This window comes from Pteronotus mesoamericanus, unplaced genomic scaffold (assembly GCF_021234165.1).
Source record: "Pteronotus mesoamericanus isolate MK-2021 breed Mesoamerican mustached bat unplaced genomic scaffold, CSHL_Meso_final scaffold_54, whole genome shotgun sequence".
Classification (NCBI taxonomy): Eukaryota; Metazoa; Chordata; class Mammalia; order Chiroptera; family Mormoopidae; genus Pteronotus; species Pteronotus mesoamericanus.
In genome coordinates this window covers 31999525-32014869 of record NW_026555321.1, presented here as the reverse complement: position 1 = coordinate 32014869, position 15345 = coordinate 31999525, and the positions used below count along the sequence as shown (strand labels likewise).

At 46.7% G+C, this 15345-nt stretch overlaps 1 protein-coding gene across 3 annotated transcripts in view; it reads left to right on the top strand.

Annotated features, from left to right (window-relative positions):
- Positions 1-15345, top strand: part of IRAK2 (interleukin 1 receptor associated kinase 2) — a 57590-nt gene that overhangs the window by 5856 nt on the left and 36389 nt on the right. For all 3 annotated transcript variants that reach the window (XM_054595037.1, XM_054595036.1, XM_054595038.1), the window contains exon 2: positions 3433-3615. In XM_054595037.1, coding sequence (XP_054451012.1) covers positions 3433-3615 — 183 coding nt within the window. The remainder of the gene's footprint in view (positions 1-3432; positions 3616-15345) is intronic.

Here is a 15345-nt window from a genome sequence, read left to right as displayed (position 1 = left end):
GCCTGGACCATCATTGAAACTGTCCTGGTGATATAAGCATGTATTTTTATATTTGTAGAAAAATCTGGAAGATTAGAAGCAAAAGTGTAAGCAGTGCTTTTCTTGGTATCTTCCAAGTGGGATGTTGTGGAGACTTTAATTTTCTCCCATTTTCCAAATGTTCTATTACCTGTGTGTGTGTGTGGAGAAAAGAGGTATGGATGTAACAGGGCCCTCGGCAGTGCCTCATCCGCCCGAGATCCCTCTCTTGTTTGGACCCTGTTTTAAAGGTGTGGTTAGGTGCTGCTAGGTCAATACCTTAAGATTCATCACTTTCATGGAGCTAGGATGTCCAAACTACAGGCACCTTAGAGTTCAGTTCCTATTTCTCCTGCGTGGCCTTTGAGGAAATGCAACCCACCGAGGCTTAGGGCCTCGGATGAGTTCCCACCGCCGTGGCGCTGCCTGGGCAGCCCTGCAGTTCTGGTTTTCTCGTGACATTATGCTGCCTCCAAGAGAGGGAGGCGTGAACAAAAACTTCCTTCTGCTGTCCAAAGCAGCCCCTGACCCTACTGACATCACTTCCCACTGTCCTGGAATCTGGCCTGGGGTTTCCAGTGACTAAAAGTTGCAGCTCAAGGAAATTTCCATTCGCACAGGGCACTTTCCTGGAGGCTTTATCTCTGCAGGAAACTGTCACACCCTTCCTTGTTCCTTCAGAGGAAAGGAGATTGTGCAACGTGATTATGTCCCTCCTGGCTCTGATATCTAACATTGTATCCATGGGTCTTAGTATCAAGTCCAAACCCCTAGCCCAGCATTCCAAGGCCATAGTTATATTTTCCCAGGCTTTACCTCTTGTACTCCCTTCCTCACTCAGTTCGTTTATGTTTGTATTTTTCAAATAGAAAAGCTCCATGGCTTCTGGTTTACTCACCACAGGATCTCTAGAGCTTGTCACAGCCCCGGAGCACAGTAGTGCCCAATCATATTGTGTTGAGTGAATGAATGAATGAATGAATGAATGAATGAACAAACGAACGATGATGTTTACGTAGATTCTTGCTCTGTGATTTCTGAAACCCTAGAACTGAAGCATGATTATTTTATTCCTTCTTAAATAAAATGCCTTTCTCACTTCAGTAAACTCCACGGAATACTTTGTAACCATTCAGACAAGATCCGGCATGTTCAAAAAAGCCATTTATAAAAAGGTTATAACAACCTGGAAAACGCTTATGGTATAAAGTTAATAAATAATAGCAGCCTGCAAAATCTTTCAGTCTGGTGATAACTGCATCCAGAACTACACCTGAGTATGCGTTCGGGAGGGGGTGAGAAGGGAAAATACCCTAATAGGACACTGTGTAACTTGTTTTATTACTTTTCTCCTGCATTCCCCAAATTTCCCTTAGTGAAAAACCATTAATTTTATAATAAAAAATGAGAAAAACAAATGCACTATTTTTAGTATTGCCAGTAGTAGACCCCTACAAATTTCATGCAGTTCTTCCAAGTTGGAAAAGTGCTTTTAGATCTCTTGACCCTTATTATAACAGCTCTGTGAGGATGGTGGGCCATGGTGGGTTGGATTAATTAATTAATTCATTCATTCACTTGTGTTTCCCCTGATAGGGTAGGGACTTAGGGGTGAGGAGAATGAGGTGCTCAGGGTAAATTTTAAAGAAGCGTAAGGAGGCACCGACTCTTCAGATGTTGCATTACTGGCGATGTTGGCAATGAAGTGGCAAAGGATCTTACTGGCAAAGTTGGACGTGGTTCTTGAATTTGGCAAAGGAATAATTCAGAGCCAGGACCTCAAATTATAAGAGAAAGTTTATTGAGAAAGTTTATTTAGAATGTTACAGAGGTAGTGAGTGAGCCAGCTGAAAAAAGCTCAGGAAACAAGTTACAGAGGCAGAAGAAGGGCCCTTGGAACTTGATTTTGGCAGAGGAAACACACCTGGAGGGAAGGAGCGGTGGAAGGGAGAGGCGTGGGTGCGCTCCGGAGATGGAGAGCATGCACTGGGGCCTCAGTCTTGAGGGTTTTAAAGGCTGGGAGTTAATAAAATTATATAGGTTTCAGGTGTATGATTCTGTAATGCTTCAGTTCAATAAAAACGAGCAAATGGCTCTGGCTGGTGTGGCTCAGTGGATTGAGTGTTGACTTATGAACCTAAAGGTCATGGGTTCGATTCCTGTTAAGGCAAATGCCTGGGTTGTGGGACAGGTCCCCATTCGGGGCCGTGCAAGGCAACAGATTAGTATTTCTCTCACATATCGATGTTTCTCTTCATCTCTTTCTTCCTCCCTTCACTTCTTTCTAAATATAAGTAAATAAAATCTTTAAACAAACAAAGATAAATAAAGGCTGGGAGTTTAAGGGAAGTCTTAGGGGAGGATCTTAATAGAATGTTCATGAGCTTTATGGTAATACTCCAAAATAAGATTGATTCCATCCTTGGGTGTGCTTGGTACAAATGGCACTAACTAGCTTTCTGGTATCTATTTCCCTGAGTAGGGTGATTTAAACTATTTACCCTTCGGTTGGGGAGGAAAAGTGTAAACCATTTACTTTTTTTTTTTTTGAGAAAAAATTATTTTCTAATTTTTTTAGAGAGAGAAAGGAAGAGAGAGAAGCATTGATTTGTTGTTCCATTTATTTATTCATTCATTGGTTGATTCTTATACGTGCCCTGACCAGGGAGTGAACCTGCAACCTTAGTGTATCTGGATGATGCTCTAACCAACTGAGCTACCTGTCCAGGACTTAACTGCTTATTCTTCAGTGTCCTTGGTTAGGAAAGATAGGATTTATGATTTACTGTATAGCTGTAAACTGCTTGGCCATTTAACTACCTGTCTGTTTCCCTAGTCCACTTGTCCTGGCTTACTAGCCTGTCTCACAAGTGCATGGTCAGCCCTAAGACTGAACCCCTCCTTACATTTTGCCCTCTGGGCACCTCCCCTGCCTTACCCTCATCTTGGCCCTGTCCCCGCTCTGTGCCAGGCACTGTTCTCTGTTCTGGGGATCTATTAGTGAACAGACTGCACAAAATTCGTACATGGGCTTCTATTTTGGGGGTGGGGGAAAGGTAGGCAAAGTTGTTACCCTGCTGTTACAGTTGAGGAAACAGGTTCCACAGTGGAAGTGACTTACCCAGGGCAAGTAAGCAGCTAAAGCTCTAGACCCCTGACTTCTAGCGTCCATTGGTCTTTCTCCAAAGTCTTGTGTGGTAGCAAAGTGGACATTTAGGTTCAAGTGTTGATGTGCTGGTCCATGTGCGTATTAAATGGAATCAGCATTATAACTTGGGCTTCCTGTGGATCCCAGCTGATGGTAGAATTTTAGGTTTGGTAGGGGGACAAATGGGGAAAATATTATTAGCAAAGCTCTCTCATGGAGGGATGGCTTTTCTAACTCTAAGCAGGTCCTCTCAACTTGCCTTCCAGCCTCCTATGTGATCACAGACCTGACCCAGCTGCGGAAGATCAAGTCGATGGAGCGCGTGGAGGGTGTGAGCATCACCCGGGAGCTGCTGTGGTGGTGGGGGATGCGACAGGCCACCGTCCAGCAGCTGCTGGACCTCCTGTACCACTTGGAGCTCTACCGTGCCGCCCAGATCATCCTGAACTGTGAGTAACCAAGATGGCCCTGCGTGGCTGTCCCTTGAGTGTGTTCCAGCAGGAGCTGTGCTCTGGCTTTAACACCTTTTTTAACCTTAAAAAATTTTTTTTGAAGGAAAGAGTTTATCATCCAGCTAAGAAATTAGTCACAGAGGTTACCTCTGTGGTCACTGGTGGAGAGGGAGGTCACACTCTGGCTGTCCAGATGCAGAGCCCTCCTTCTTAGCTTTTCCCATGGGAACATCACAGAACGCAGCATTTGGACTTTTAGGAGACAGTGCCATTTTGTCTGTCAGCTTCTGTTGTGCACAGAGCTCAACTCAAATCCTTGCTTTCCTGTCCCAACCACCCCTGTCCTCTCAGGGCTGTGAGGGTCTGCCTTAGTACTCCAAACCTCTTTCTCTCCCCCTTGGCCGTGCTGATTAAAGTTGCTTGAGGAAGAGAGATTAAAACCTGCCTCCACATCCACAAATACCCTCGCTATTCTTGCATTGGCTATGTTTTTGGTATTGCTTTGAGTCATCAGGCAAGACATCCCCCTCTCTCCCCTTTCTATATCTCCCTCCCCGCTTCCCCTGAAAAAAAGTGATATAAATTTCTGTTACTTTTTGAGGTGAATATAGAGGGTGTGTGTGAAGCATTTTAAATTTCTGTATCCCAGGTGGTCAAAGCCAGCCTCCCTTCCCTAATTGTAGCATTAATTAAACCTTATTTTGCTTGTACTTGTTGAAGATTGTTTATGACCTTGCTCATTTGCCTCTGGGAGTTTGGGAAGCTGACTTTTGCCTACCATTTAAAGGGCTTTAAATAGATTTTCATAAAACTGCTTGACCGTCGCATACATCTAAAGACTGAGGTGGTTAGTGGCTTCCTGAGAGACTTACGTCTCCAGGTCACATTATTTGTATTTAACAGAGGCTTTCTGAAGGTTGGGCCTGAACTGAAAGGTGATATGTGGGAGCCATTGGGGACCATGTAGGCATCAAGTCTTTTGAAATCATGTACTGTGGGCGGCTGCTGGTATGATAGTATGAAGAGCTGGGTATGCGGGTCTCTGTTGCTTGATATTTTCTTGGCCATAATCACAAAGACCATGTTATTCAATTTGTCAAACATCAAATACCATAGGAATTAGAATAAATTAGTACAGGAGGCTTATTACCTGGCTACCCATTCCATCTTCCAGCAAATCTGCTTGCCGATGTCAACCTCTTTTTATTCTTTAAGCCATTTCTTGGTAGTCTCCTGTGTTAGCATCCCAGGATCATTGCGGGTACTAAGGGCAAACTACAGTGACTTAGATAAGACAGTTTATTTCTCTCCCCTGTTTCAGTCCAAGCTGCCCAGGGCTGATGGGGCAGCTCCGTGGTGTGGAGGACCAGGTTCCTGCTTTTTCATTGCTCTGCTCTCTTGGACACCTGGCTCCCAACTCGTACCTGAGAGGACTATCCTGTGCCCCGACATGCACATTCTAGCCAGTAAAAAAGGGCGTGCCTAGAAAGCTGCACACCTAACTTGCTTTCACAAGCAATTGGCCAGGACCTAGTCACATGATCACTCCCGGTTGCAAGGTAGGCTGGGAAATGTAATCTTTAGCTGGGAGGTTATGTGCACAACTAAAGCTTCTATTACTACAAAATAGGAGGGAATACATTGGAGGGACAGCAGCCTCCCTACAGCCCTCCACTGTGGGCCATCTAAATATCCATACACACCTGTCTTCCCACACAGAAAACACGCTCACCCGTTCCCCAAGGGAGACAGGCCTGGAATCAACTCCTTCCTTCAGCTCAAGGGTCAGGCTCTATGGGTGATTCATATTAGTCTTCTCTACCAGTGGTGGAGTCTGAACAGCAATTCAATCAAAACTCTCATTAGAAATGAGGAACACCCTGTACTACTTGTTACAATAGTTGACAAATTGGGCTGACAGGAATGGTAAAAGGTCCTTTTTGCCAGGGGAGTAAGTCCTTTGCTTGGTCCATTTGACAGCTCCTTGGTTTCAGTAAACCAGTGATTCTCAAAAGTGTTTTTCCAGATTTTTATGTATCAGCAGCCCCTGGGGAACTTGTTAGAAATTCAGATTCCTGGGCCTCACCTCATCTGCTGATTCAGAAACTCCAGGGGTAGTGTCTGATTCTGAGGCAGATGGAGGTTTAAGAACCACTGCTCTAACACTTGGTTCTCTAATCTCTGGCTGCTTTGGTGGGATGGAGGTGGGGAAGGGGACAGGCATTGCTGGGAGTCCCCTGCTTGTTATTTTCTGTGGCCTCATCTGAAGTGGGACGTGAAGAGAGTCTGCCCTAACAGAGGGCCTCACGGCTTTCACAGCCCACTTCCTGCTCCTGAGGGTTTGGGAGCCTGAGAGTAGCTGGAGGGCTCAAATAATTACACGCTTTTGTCTCAACGGGCCTGTGGTTTCTTTGGCAACACAATTCTCATGAAAAACTCGAAGCCTTTTGTCTTGGCTTCTAATCATTTCTGACTCAGTGTAGACATATGTTAGCTCTTAACCCAGGAATGTTTGATTTCTCATTTAGTGGCCTGTGTACTGGGCCCGCCTGCGTCTCCCCCTAATTTAACGTGCTTACCTGGAGCCTCCTTTAAGGCTACCTGAAACAATAACTTGCATGGGCAGGAAGCTCTCTTAATTTGACTTTGGGCTCTCTGTGTCCTTCAGAGAACCCCTTGGAAGGTTCATTGGTGGAACTGAGAATGGCGAATCGTGATTAGAAAGGTTAGGGCCATGTCCTTATCTCCTGTGGAGGCTGTCTCATCAGAACCCCTAACGTGGGTGTTCTTGGTCAACTTGGATTGTCAACTACAGGCTGAAAGAGTCTTCCTTTTCAACTCTGCTTGTACATGGTCTCAGTCCACTGGAGTTCCTCTCTTTTCTACTGGAGGTTTCTGAAGAAGAAGCCACATACACCAGCATTCAGAACATTTGCAACTTCTCTCCTTAGTTACAGGTGCCCTCAGCACATGGACTGCCTTCCGAGTGTCACAGGGGATGATAGTTTTACCAACTTTTTTGCTTTGCTTCAAGAAGAATAACCAGCTTTCCAGCCTGCAATGTCTGGATCCTTGCTGCTTGGAGCTCTACTCCTGGGCACCAGATTCTGTACTGGTTATTATATTGGTTTGGCTGTGATAAGAAAGGCCATTAACAGCAGCTTGAACTAAAAGAGGATTTCTTTCGATGAGCAGTGTGTGCATTGGCAAGTCAAGGCTGATATGGTGGCTTCACAGTGTCAGGGGTTCAGGCTTTTTCTATTATCCTGCTGTCCTTGACATATGGCTTCCACCTTGTAGTTTGAGATACGTGCTGCTGCTTCTACTGCCATTTCCACATTCCAGCCAGCAAGGAGGGGAGGAGGGCACGTCCTTTTCCTCTTAAGATGCACTTATCACTTCACTAGATTCTGTTGGCTGGAACTTAGTCACAAGACCATAATTAGCTACGGAAAGTGTAGTTTTTAGCCAGGCAGCCAGATGTCCCGCTGAAATTCCTAAATGTTGGAAGACTGGGGAATGGATATTCTCTACGACATTGGTACCGTCTCTAAATACTGTGCTCATATTATTCTTTTTCATATTTGTCAATTTAAGTTATTAATCATCAACTTCCTAGAGGAGGATTTGGCTTATATACACTTCTCCCCCTTCCTTCCCATGTGTTTATATCACAATTTTTAGTTGCTCTATACATTGCTTTTGCAACTTTTGTTTTGACGCATGTCCTTGCATTTCTAGTTCTTTTTCCATCAACTCTAGGCAATGCCTCTTGATGCCTCACTCTGTAAGATGATGTTCATTCTCTTGCCTTTTCTTACCCTCTGTTCTCCACCTCACCTCCCAACTTCTGGGAAAGCCAGTTGTGAAGTAGTCCGCCATGGATGTCGTCACACCTCCAGGCTCTGCTGAGCCCACAGGGAAGGGCTGGGTCTTGGAGGAAGCTCCAATCTCTGGGTCAGACAGTAAGGGGAATGCCGCCTTTGTGTCCCGGTTGACAGATGTCTTGTTGTGATGGGGAAAGCACTGTGTGTATCGGGCACCTGCAGGGCAAGTCAGAGTCTACAGTAGCATTTCCTGAACCATGTGCCTTACAAAAGTGCTTGCTTCAGCAAGACATACTCTGCAAACAAAGGTGAATGAATAACTATACTCAGAAAATCTTGTATGCTTTATCAGTGCCCCCTACCTTTGGACTTTCACAGTGCACACCAACATGTTAACGCTCTGATAAGTCCTATAGCAAAGAAACTTCTTTGGGTGTTTTCCATTTATATTTGACCATGGAACCCTGTTTTCATTTGACACTTATTAACACTCCTGTGGAATTAATACACTGTGGGAGTTACTGCTCTAGTATAATGGTGACCGTGGTGAAATTGCTGGGCAGCTCGGGGGAGCTGAGTCTGCGAAGTCAGGGGCAGCATTTATACTGTCAGGCCAGCCCTGGTTGGATAGCTCAGTTGGTTATAGCATCATCCCAGTACACTGAGGTTGTGGGTTCAATCCCCAGTCAGGGCACACACAGGAATCAACTAATGAACGCATAAACAAGTGGAACAATAAATCGATATTTCCCTCTCTGCTTCTCTCTCACAAAAAAACAAAAACAAAACAATATGTAGTAAGGCCAGCATTCAGCATTAGAAGAGCCTGACCCCAGGGGCTAGGCCAATCACTCTGGGGCTTAAAACACAAGAGTCCTAATACTAAGAGGAACTTTTCCAGACTACCAGGCTTAGGGTGGGCCTGTGAGCCAGGCTTCAGGGACTGTGTGCCATCATCTTGGGAGCTTAGGAGCAGGAATCAAGGGAGAGGCAGAGTGTCAACGCTGTGGCTTCCAGCTGAAGATGGTGTGTCTACCATCACTGCTGAGCTCAGGAGCTAGTTAAATGCCACCAAAAGCAGACCTAGGAGCTGAGCCTATTCATGGTTGGGGTCAGATTCCTCTAGGTCTGAGGATAGAGTCTAGAAACCAGGTGTGCTTCACCTGTGAGGTAGAACTCTCCCTCATTCTTCCCCATGGGGAGTTAGATACACAGAGCCAGACAGGCAATTCAATAATGAACTAAAGAAATATTTATCAAGTATCTGCTATGTGTTGGGCACTGGGGATATGGCAATGAAAATAGAAGGTCCCAGACCTCAAGGAGCTTGAGTCTAAGCGTGGATGATGACATGGAGACGCATAACCAACCACAGTGTGAGGGCTTGAAGAAGTGTAGGTGGGGAGGACAGATAGGTAAGAGGGGGAAAGAGGAGATTTGATCTCATTCGTGGAAACTTCCCTGAGGAAGTGAAACTGAAGTCTCCCTTTGAATGGTGAGTGGGCCAAATGAAGTGAGGGACCACACAGGCATTTCTAGGCAAAGGCGACAGCACGTGCCAAGGCCTGGTAGTGGGAAGAAGTGATGATTGAGGACCCAAAGACGGGCTATGGAGGCCTCCCTGAGCCAGAGCACAATGGGAGTGTGGTGGGCTGAGACTGGGGAGAGGTCAGGGGCAGGCCATCCAGAGTTGCACAGGCTGTGGTCAAGTTTGTTTTCACTGAGAGCCAAGGGAAGGTTTTGGAGGGCTTGTACCTGGGGAGTATCCCACTCTTCTGGCCACTGAGTGGAATGGGGGCCTGGCTGGTTCCAGGTATCGGCTGAGTAGGAGAGCAAGAAGTTTCTTGAATCTGAAGGGATTTGGGAGGCAACCAAGGTTTATCTTCTCACCTGCTGCTACTATCCTCCTGGGAGTCTGAAGTTTCTCAGTTTTTGTACTGTCTCGTCTTGGTTGTGCAACCTTGACAGTTTCCAACTTTTGGTTTAGCATCTCATCCAAAGTAATTTCCTTCCTGGAGCTGAGCTCTCATTGGGTGCGGAATTTTTGTCTGCTGCCTAAAGTGAAACAAAAGGGACTGAGCTCTTCCTGTCTCAAAGAGACTGAGCTGTTGCAAGGGTCAGACACGGCTCCTGTGTTTGCTCTCTGGGAAGTTTTCTTAACATCCACCCCTTTCCGACCCTGAGGGGAAAACCAACAATGAAACATGCATAGGAATCAGACCCTAGGGCTACTGGGGACTTGACATTGGAGGTAGCACTGTCCTGGGCCAAGACCCCTTCAGGTTAGGAGTCAGTGTATCTGGGTTCTAGTCATAACTTGGATTTAGCACCTAATATGTGCCAGGCAAGCATCTTATCTCAGATGATGAAACTGAGGCTTAGAGATTGAGTAATATGCCCAAAGCCACTTAGCTAGTAAGTAATGGGTTGGGATGGGAGCTCAGGTTCACTTGACTTTAACCCCTGCTGGGGTAGGTCACAAGACGGCATCGTCTCGCTTCCCTCCTCTGAAAGATAGGTGTAGGCTTTGCCCTGTTTACCTTTTTTTCCCCTGTAAACTGGGAAGCTTCAAAACACAAGAGATGGTGAGTTTTTTCATAAGTTATTGCTGTATGGCCCAGGACAGACAGGTCCCCTGACTTTCCTTCTACAGATTAGTTATTCCACTGGAAAAAAGACTTTCATCACTGTGGGTTTCTTGGGGGTAGTGTGAGAATGAACAGAAGGGTATGTGCAGTGCACCTAAACCTTGTTCCCAGTGTTAGAGAGGAAGGGTAAGAGCTGGAGGGAAAGGAATTGCCGTTTCCTCAACTCCTGCTCTGTGCTAAACTGTTGTAACTAGGTTCCTCTGGGTTGTAAGTTTTTAGACACATATTGAGATTAGTCAGGACGGGCTAGGTTACATTGCAGTCACAGATCAATAAACCCTGAAATCTTAGTTGTTCAAAGTCCAGTGCTGTGTTGTGCATTCTTGTGACTATATCATCTATAACGCCCAGGGTCACTGTGGCAGGGGAAGAGAGGGATGGAAAAGGCTCACTAGCTCTTAATTGCTTTGTCTAGAAGTGACGGTAGGATTTCCACTTAAAATCCATTGGCCAGAACCGATCATGTGGCCTGAACCAATCATGTGGCCCCAGTCCAATTGCAAGGGAGGCTGGTATACGAGAGGGAGCAAATGACTATTTGGTAAGCACTGTCTCAGCTACAGGTTACCTCAGTTCAAGGGGGTTTATGATAAGCTTCTGCCTAACCATGACCTACAGAGTCTCACATGGCCTAAACCTTCCCGGCTCATTCACCTTTTATCTGCTGCTTTCCCTCTCATTCATTCAACTTAGCCACTAGGTCATCCTTCATTTGATGAGGGGCACCAAACTGTTTTCTGCCTCAAGGCCTTTGCGTATACTATTCCCACTCCTAAAAATACTGGTTCCTCCCCAACTCCCTTGCATTCTTCCCATAACTAATCCTTTTCATCTTTTGGGTCTATGCTTAAATGGCGTCTGTCCCCAGAAGTCTTCCTTGGCTACCCTATGTAAGTAAGGCTGTCTGGTACCCCTTTGTCCTTGTTTGTTTTCTGCATAGAATTTATCCCAGTTTATAATTGGATATCTCTTATTTATCTAGCTTCATGTCAGGGTCATGTCAGTGTTGGTAATGAATGGCATCCTGAGTCCCTAACATAACAAATGAATGAATGAGGAAGGATAAGTAATTTTAGCAGCTGTTGGATTACAGGTCCAATGGAGAACGAGAGAGAGAGAGAGAGAGAGAGAGAGTGAGAGAGAGAGAGAGAGACAGAGAGAGAGAGAGAGAGACAGAGACAGAGAGAGAGGCAGAGACAGAGAGAGAGAGACAGACAGACAGAGAGAGAGCGCACAATTAGGAAATAGGTCATGCCTCAGATTTATCTAATTTTGTGTCTAGTCTGAATTGGGAATTTTGAGTGGGGCATGTGGGTGTGGGTGTGTGTGTGTGTGTGTGTGTGTGTGTGTGTGTGCGGGGGGTACTTTGGATGCCTTGGAGGGTCGAGCCCAGGGATTAGGAAAGGAAAAGAAAGGGCCTAGAAAGCTATGGCCAGTGAGCACCAGGGTTCTTTAGTTATGGCCAAATCACTTTCATTTGTTCTAGAAGGGATCCGTTTCAGCCACCTGAGACAACTGAAGAATAAAAACAAGTGTATAAAAATATTTCATCACTGTTTAACTTAACTTGAGGACTGTGAAGGACAGGGGAATTTCTAAAGTGTGCTCACAGAGGAAAGACCTTAGCAGCTGGAGTTCCCTCTGCTCATGTGAGTGCTGCCTTGATTTGCCACTGTGTTAGATGTCCCCAGGCAGTGGGCGAGGAAACCCCAGACCCCTCTGCCAAGGGCCCACCATGCATAAACTTCTCAACCGAAGGAAGTGGGGCATAAATAAACTAAATATAAATAACTATTCTGGGTTTCACTTTATTGAAGTATAAAGCAGAGAGAGGAATTCGACCTTTCCCCCAGAGCTTTGACTAACAGCTCGAAACGGTTGAGCACTTCCTTATTTCATCCTCATGACAAGTCTCCCGGGAGCACAGCTCCTCGCTTCATCTGTCAGATAAGGCCTAGAAAGGCTCCCCTGCCAGCGAGCCTGACTGCAGCCTGCAGGAGAGGGTAGACGCATGCTGGAGTGCTGTGAGTTGTTTTGGTTGGGCAGCGTTAGTGCCTCATGCTCCTTAGAGAGTGTGGGATATCCTGAAAATACAAAGCAGAGAGGAGAAGGAGTCAGGCATGTTGCCTCCTGTGAAACTTTTAGGGGGCACAGAGAAATGCTTTTGCTCCCCTACCTCTGTCCCCCTGGGACCGGAAACGACCCTCATTATCTAGGGAACTTTCAAAAACATCCAGACGCTAATGTGCTTGGTCTGAGAAGTGATATGTCACCTCCTCAGCACCCACAGCCACCAAAGCTGTTATTTCAATCACTGGTGTCCTCTCCCTGTCCCTGGGGTCCTGACTGGGAGAAGGACCCTTGGCTGCCTGTCCTCCTGTGTGTGACAAGGCTGGCCACCAATGGCACAGGCAGGCAGAAGCAGGCCCCATCCCCCCACCCTCATCGCTGGCTTCTGTATTACGCTGCCCTATGGCCTCTATGCCTTTCAAGACCATGCCACAGCCCATTGAGAGTCACAGTTTTCCATTAGAAAGGTTTTAAATTGTTGGAAATGTTGAAAATAGTCTTCTACCCCAAATGCTTCCTATAGGGGCCCTACCTTGGGGATCAGAGGTCCTTTTTTTGTGCCATTCGGGCAGGGAGAGAGCACAGAGGATGACCATTTGTATAGTTTGTGCCCTGGCCTTGGGCTAACTGCTTTACATATCTGGTTCCACGGAGTCCTGGGACAGTCTCATTTTTATAGTGCTATATTTTATAATTTTAAATGAAGCTAAGAGGAGTAAGAAATTTGCTCTTGGACACAGGAATTTTAGAGGCTGGATCTGGAAACAGGAGCTTCCCACACTTACTCTAAAAAGATTTTATTTATTTATTTATTTTTAGAGAACGGGGAAGGGACAGAGAAGGAGAGGGAGAGAAACATCAAGAAACATCAGTCTGTTGCTTCTTGCACACCTGCAATCAGGGACCAGACCCACAACTCAGGAAGGTGCCCTGACAGGGAACAGAACCAGCGACGCCCCCCACCCACCTCCCCTCCTCTGGTTTGTGGGGTGACACCCAACCCACTGAGCCACACCAGCTAGGACTTGGTTCTGTTTATTTATTTATTTATTTATTTATTTACCACAATTTATATGTTTGGATTTCACGATCCTGTAGAATCAACTTTATGTGGAATTTTTTTGAGACTAATCCCAGGGGAAAAGAAAATGTTGTCCTGGAAGCCTGAGGCTGCTTCTACACATCAGTCATAGTAATGATATAATGGGCTTGGCCTTCGCAGACCTGAACTCAGAGTGAGGTTTGAAGCTTATCACTACCCTTTCTCATGAGCACTTTGACCTCCTTTGCCCTGTTCTGCCCTCAATGTTCTATTTTTATTTCCATGACACTTTGGTGTACCGATCTGCTAGAGTGGGTGTTGTATCAGCTTAGCTATCAGAGGCCAGGTTTCCAGGCACGAAGGGCAGAGAAGGTACACTTCCTCCCTCTTCTGGTGTGGATGATGGGAAAAGAGGCAAGGAAAGTTCTGCTCTGTACCTTCCAATTCAGATCAGGTGTCAGCAACTCAGGAGTAGAAATGAAGATGTATAAGCAGATGCATTTGTTATCTGCATGTGAAAGACTTCTGAAAACCCACAGCATGCTGAGACGGGGGTTTCACAGGAAACCAAAACATCTCATCAGATTGTCACTTCAGGCCTGACATGGCGTTCTGTCCGCTGAGCTCTGTGGATGTGGCCCTCGACGTGTGACTAGCTTGAAAGGCGCTGAAAGGCTCAGCCACAAGCCGTAGCCCGTGATGATGTCACAGGGCAGTTTCTCTCCCATGTGTGTCCCCGCGCTCCCACATGCTTGCCCATGACCCACTGTGCCAGCTGGAGGCCAGTGCATGTCACTGAGAAAGAACAAGAAAAACAGAGAAAAAGTGGTCTCTCCTTAGGATGAAAACATAATCAATCCTCTTCTGTTTCCCATGAGTGGAGGCCATATAGGTCAGCCATAAATGGGCTGGCAGCCTTAATGTTCCTGCCAAATACATTTTTTTTTACATGCTGGAACATGGATGAATCATTTTTTAGATTATATTTTATTAATTATGCTATTACAATTGTCCCAATTTTTCCCCCTTTGCCCCCCTCCACCCAGCACCGCCCACTCCCTCAGGCCATCCCCACGCCATGTTCATGTCCATGGGTCACGCATATAAGTTCTTTGGCTACTGTATTCCCTATGCTGTACTTTATATCCCCATGGCTATTCTGTAACTACCAATTTGTACTTCTTCACCCCCTCACCTCTTCACCCCCAAATACATTTTGACTGAGAGGCAAAGATCTGTGCAGAAAGGGAAACAAATTCAACAGGAATAGGACACTGAGGTTAGGTCAGGCCTTGCCCGTTTGACTGGTGTGGCAACAGGTTCAGCCGGACCTCTGTCAGGGGGAAGGCGCTTCTTCTTCTGGGGCCCCCGGTAGTTAGGGGTGCAGGTGGGACCTGCAGGAAGCTATTGCAGCTGGGAGCAGCTCCTGCTGTGTGGCCTGGCTCTGTAGGAAGTGGCAGCCTGGGGTCCCCTTCGCCAGCAAGCCTGGCCAGCCCAGCAGGGAGGGAGCTGGGGCCCAGCTGTGGCTCATCTTGCACAGAGGAGCCCCCTCTACTTTTTTGCCTCATACACAGGTGTCATGAGGATGCCATTAATGTGGCCCGTTGAGGAACATGAGGTCCTACCCTAGGCAGTTTGTGGAGGGAGAGTGCTGGGGAGAGAGGCCATCATCTAAGCTGGGGCAGGAGGCAGGAAAGATAAGGACACTAAATGGCAGGGGCACATTGTCCACCTCTGTACACACTCTGGGAACAGGCAGCTCATGGATCAGCGTTTGCCGCCGGTGATGGTTCACTGCTGCATTTTGTCCAAAGGACTGTGCTCTCCCATGCCTGTGGAAGGCAGCGGTACCTAAGATAGAGGCATGTGAGTCCATGAGTCCTACCTGCAGGGCCTCCATTGGTGAACAACCAGTTTCTAGGCTCCTAGTTTTTCAGCCAGCAGGGCCTGCATCTGCTGGAAGTTGGAGAGAGGGCAGTGGGGTCCATGGATGCCTTTCTGAGGGGCCTGAGGACCCCAGGTGGGGAGAAATGAAGTTTGTGCTCTCCAGGGACCATGCCATGGGGCATGCATCCTGCCCATAGCCCTGCCTCTTCACCTTGGTTCTGGGAGGGCAGCCCACCTTCCTTACCCAATGCCC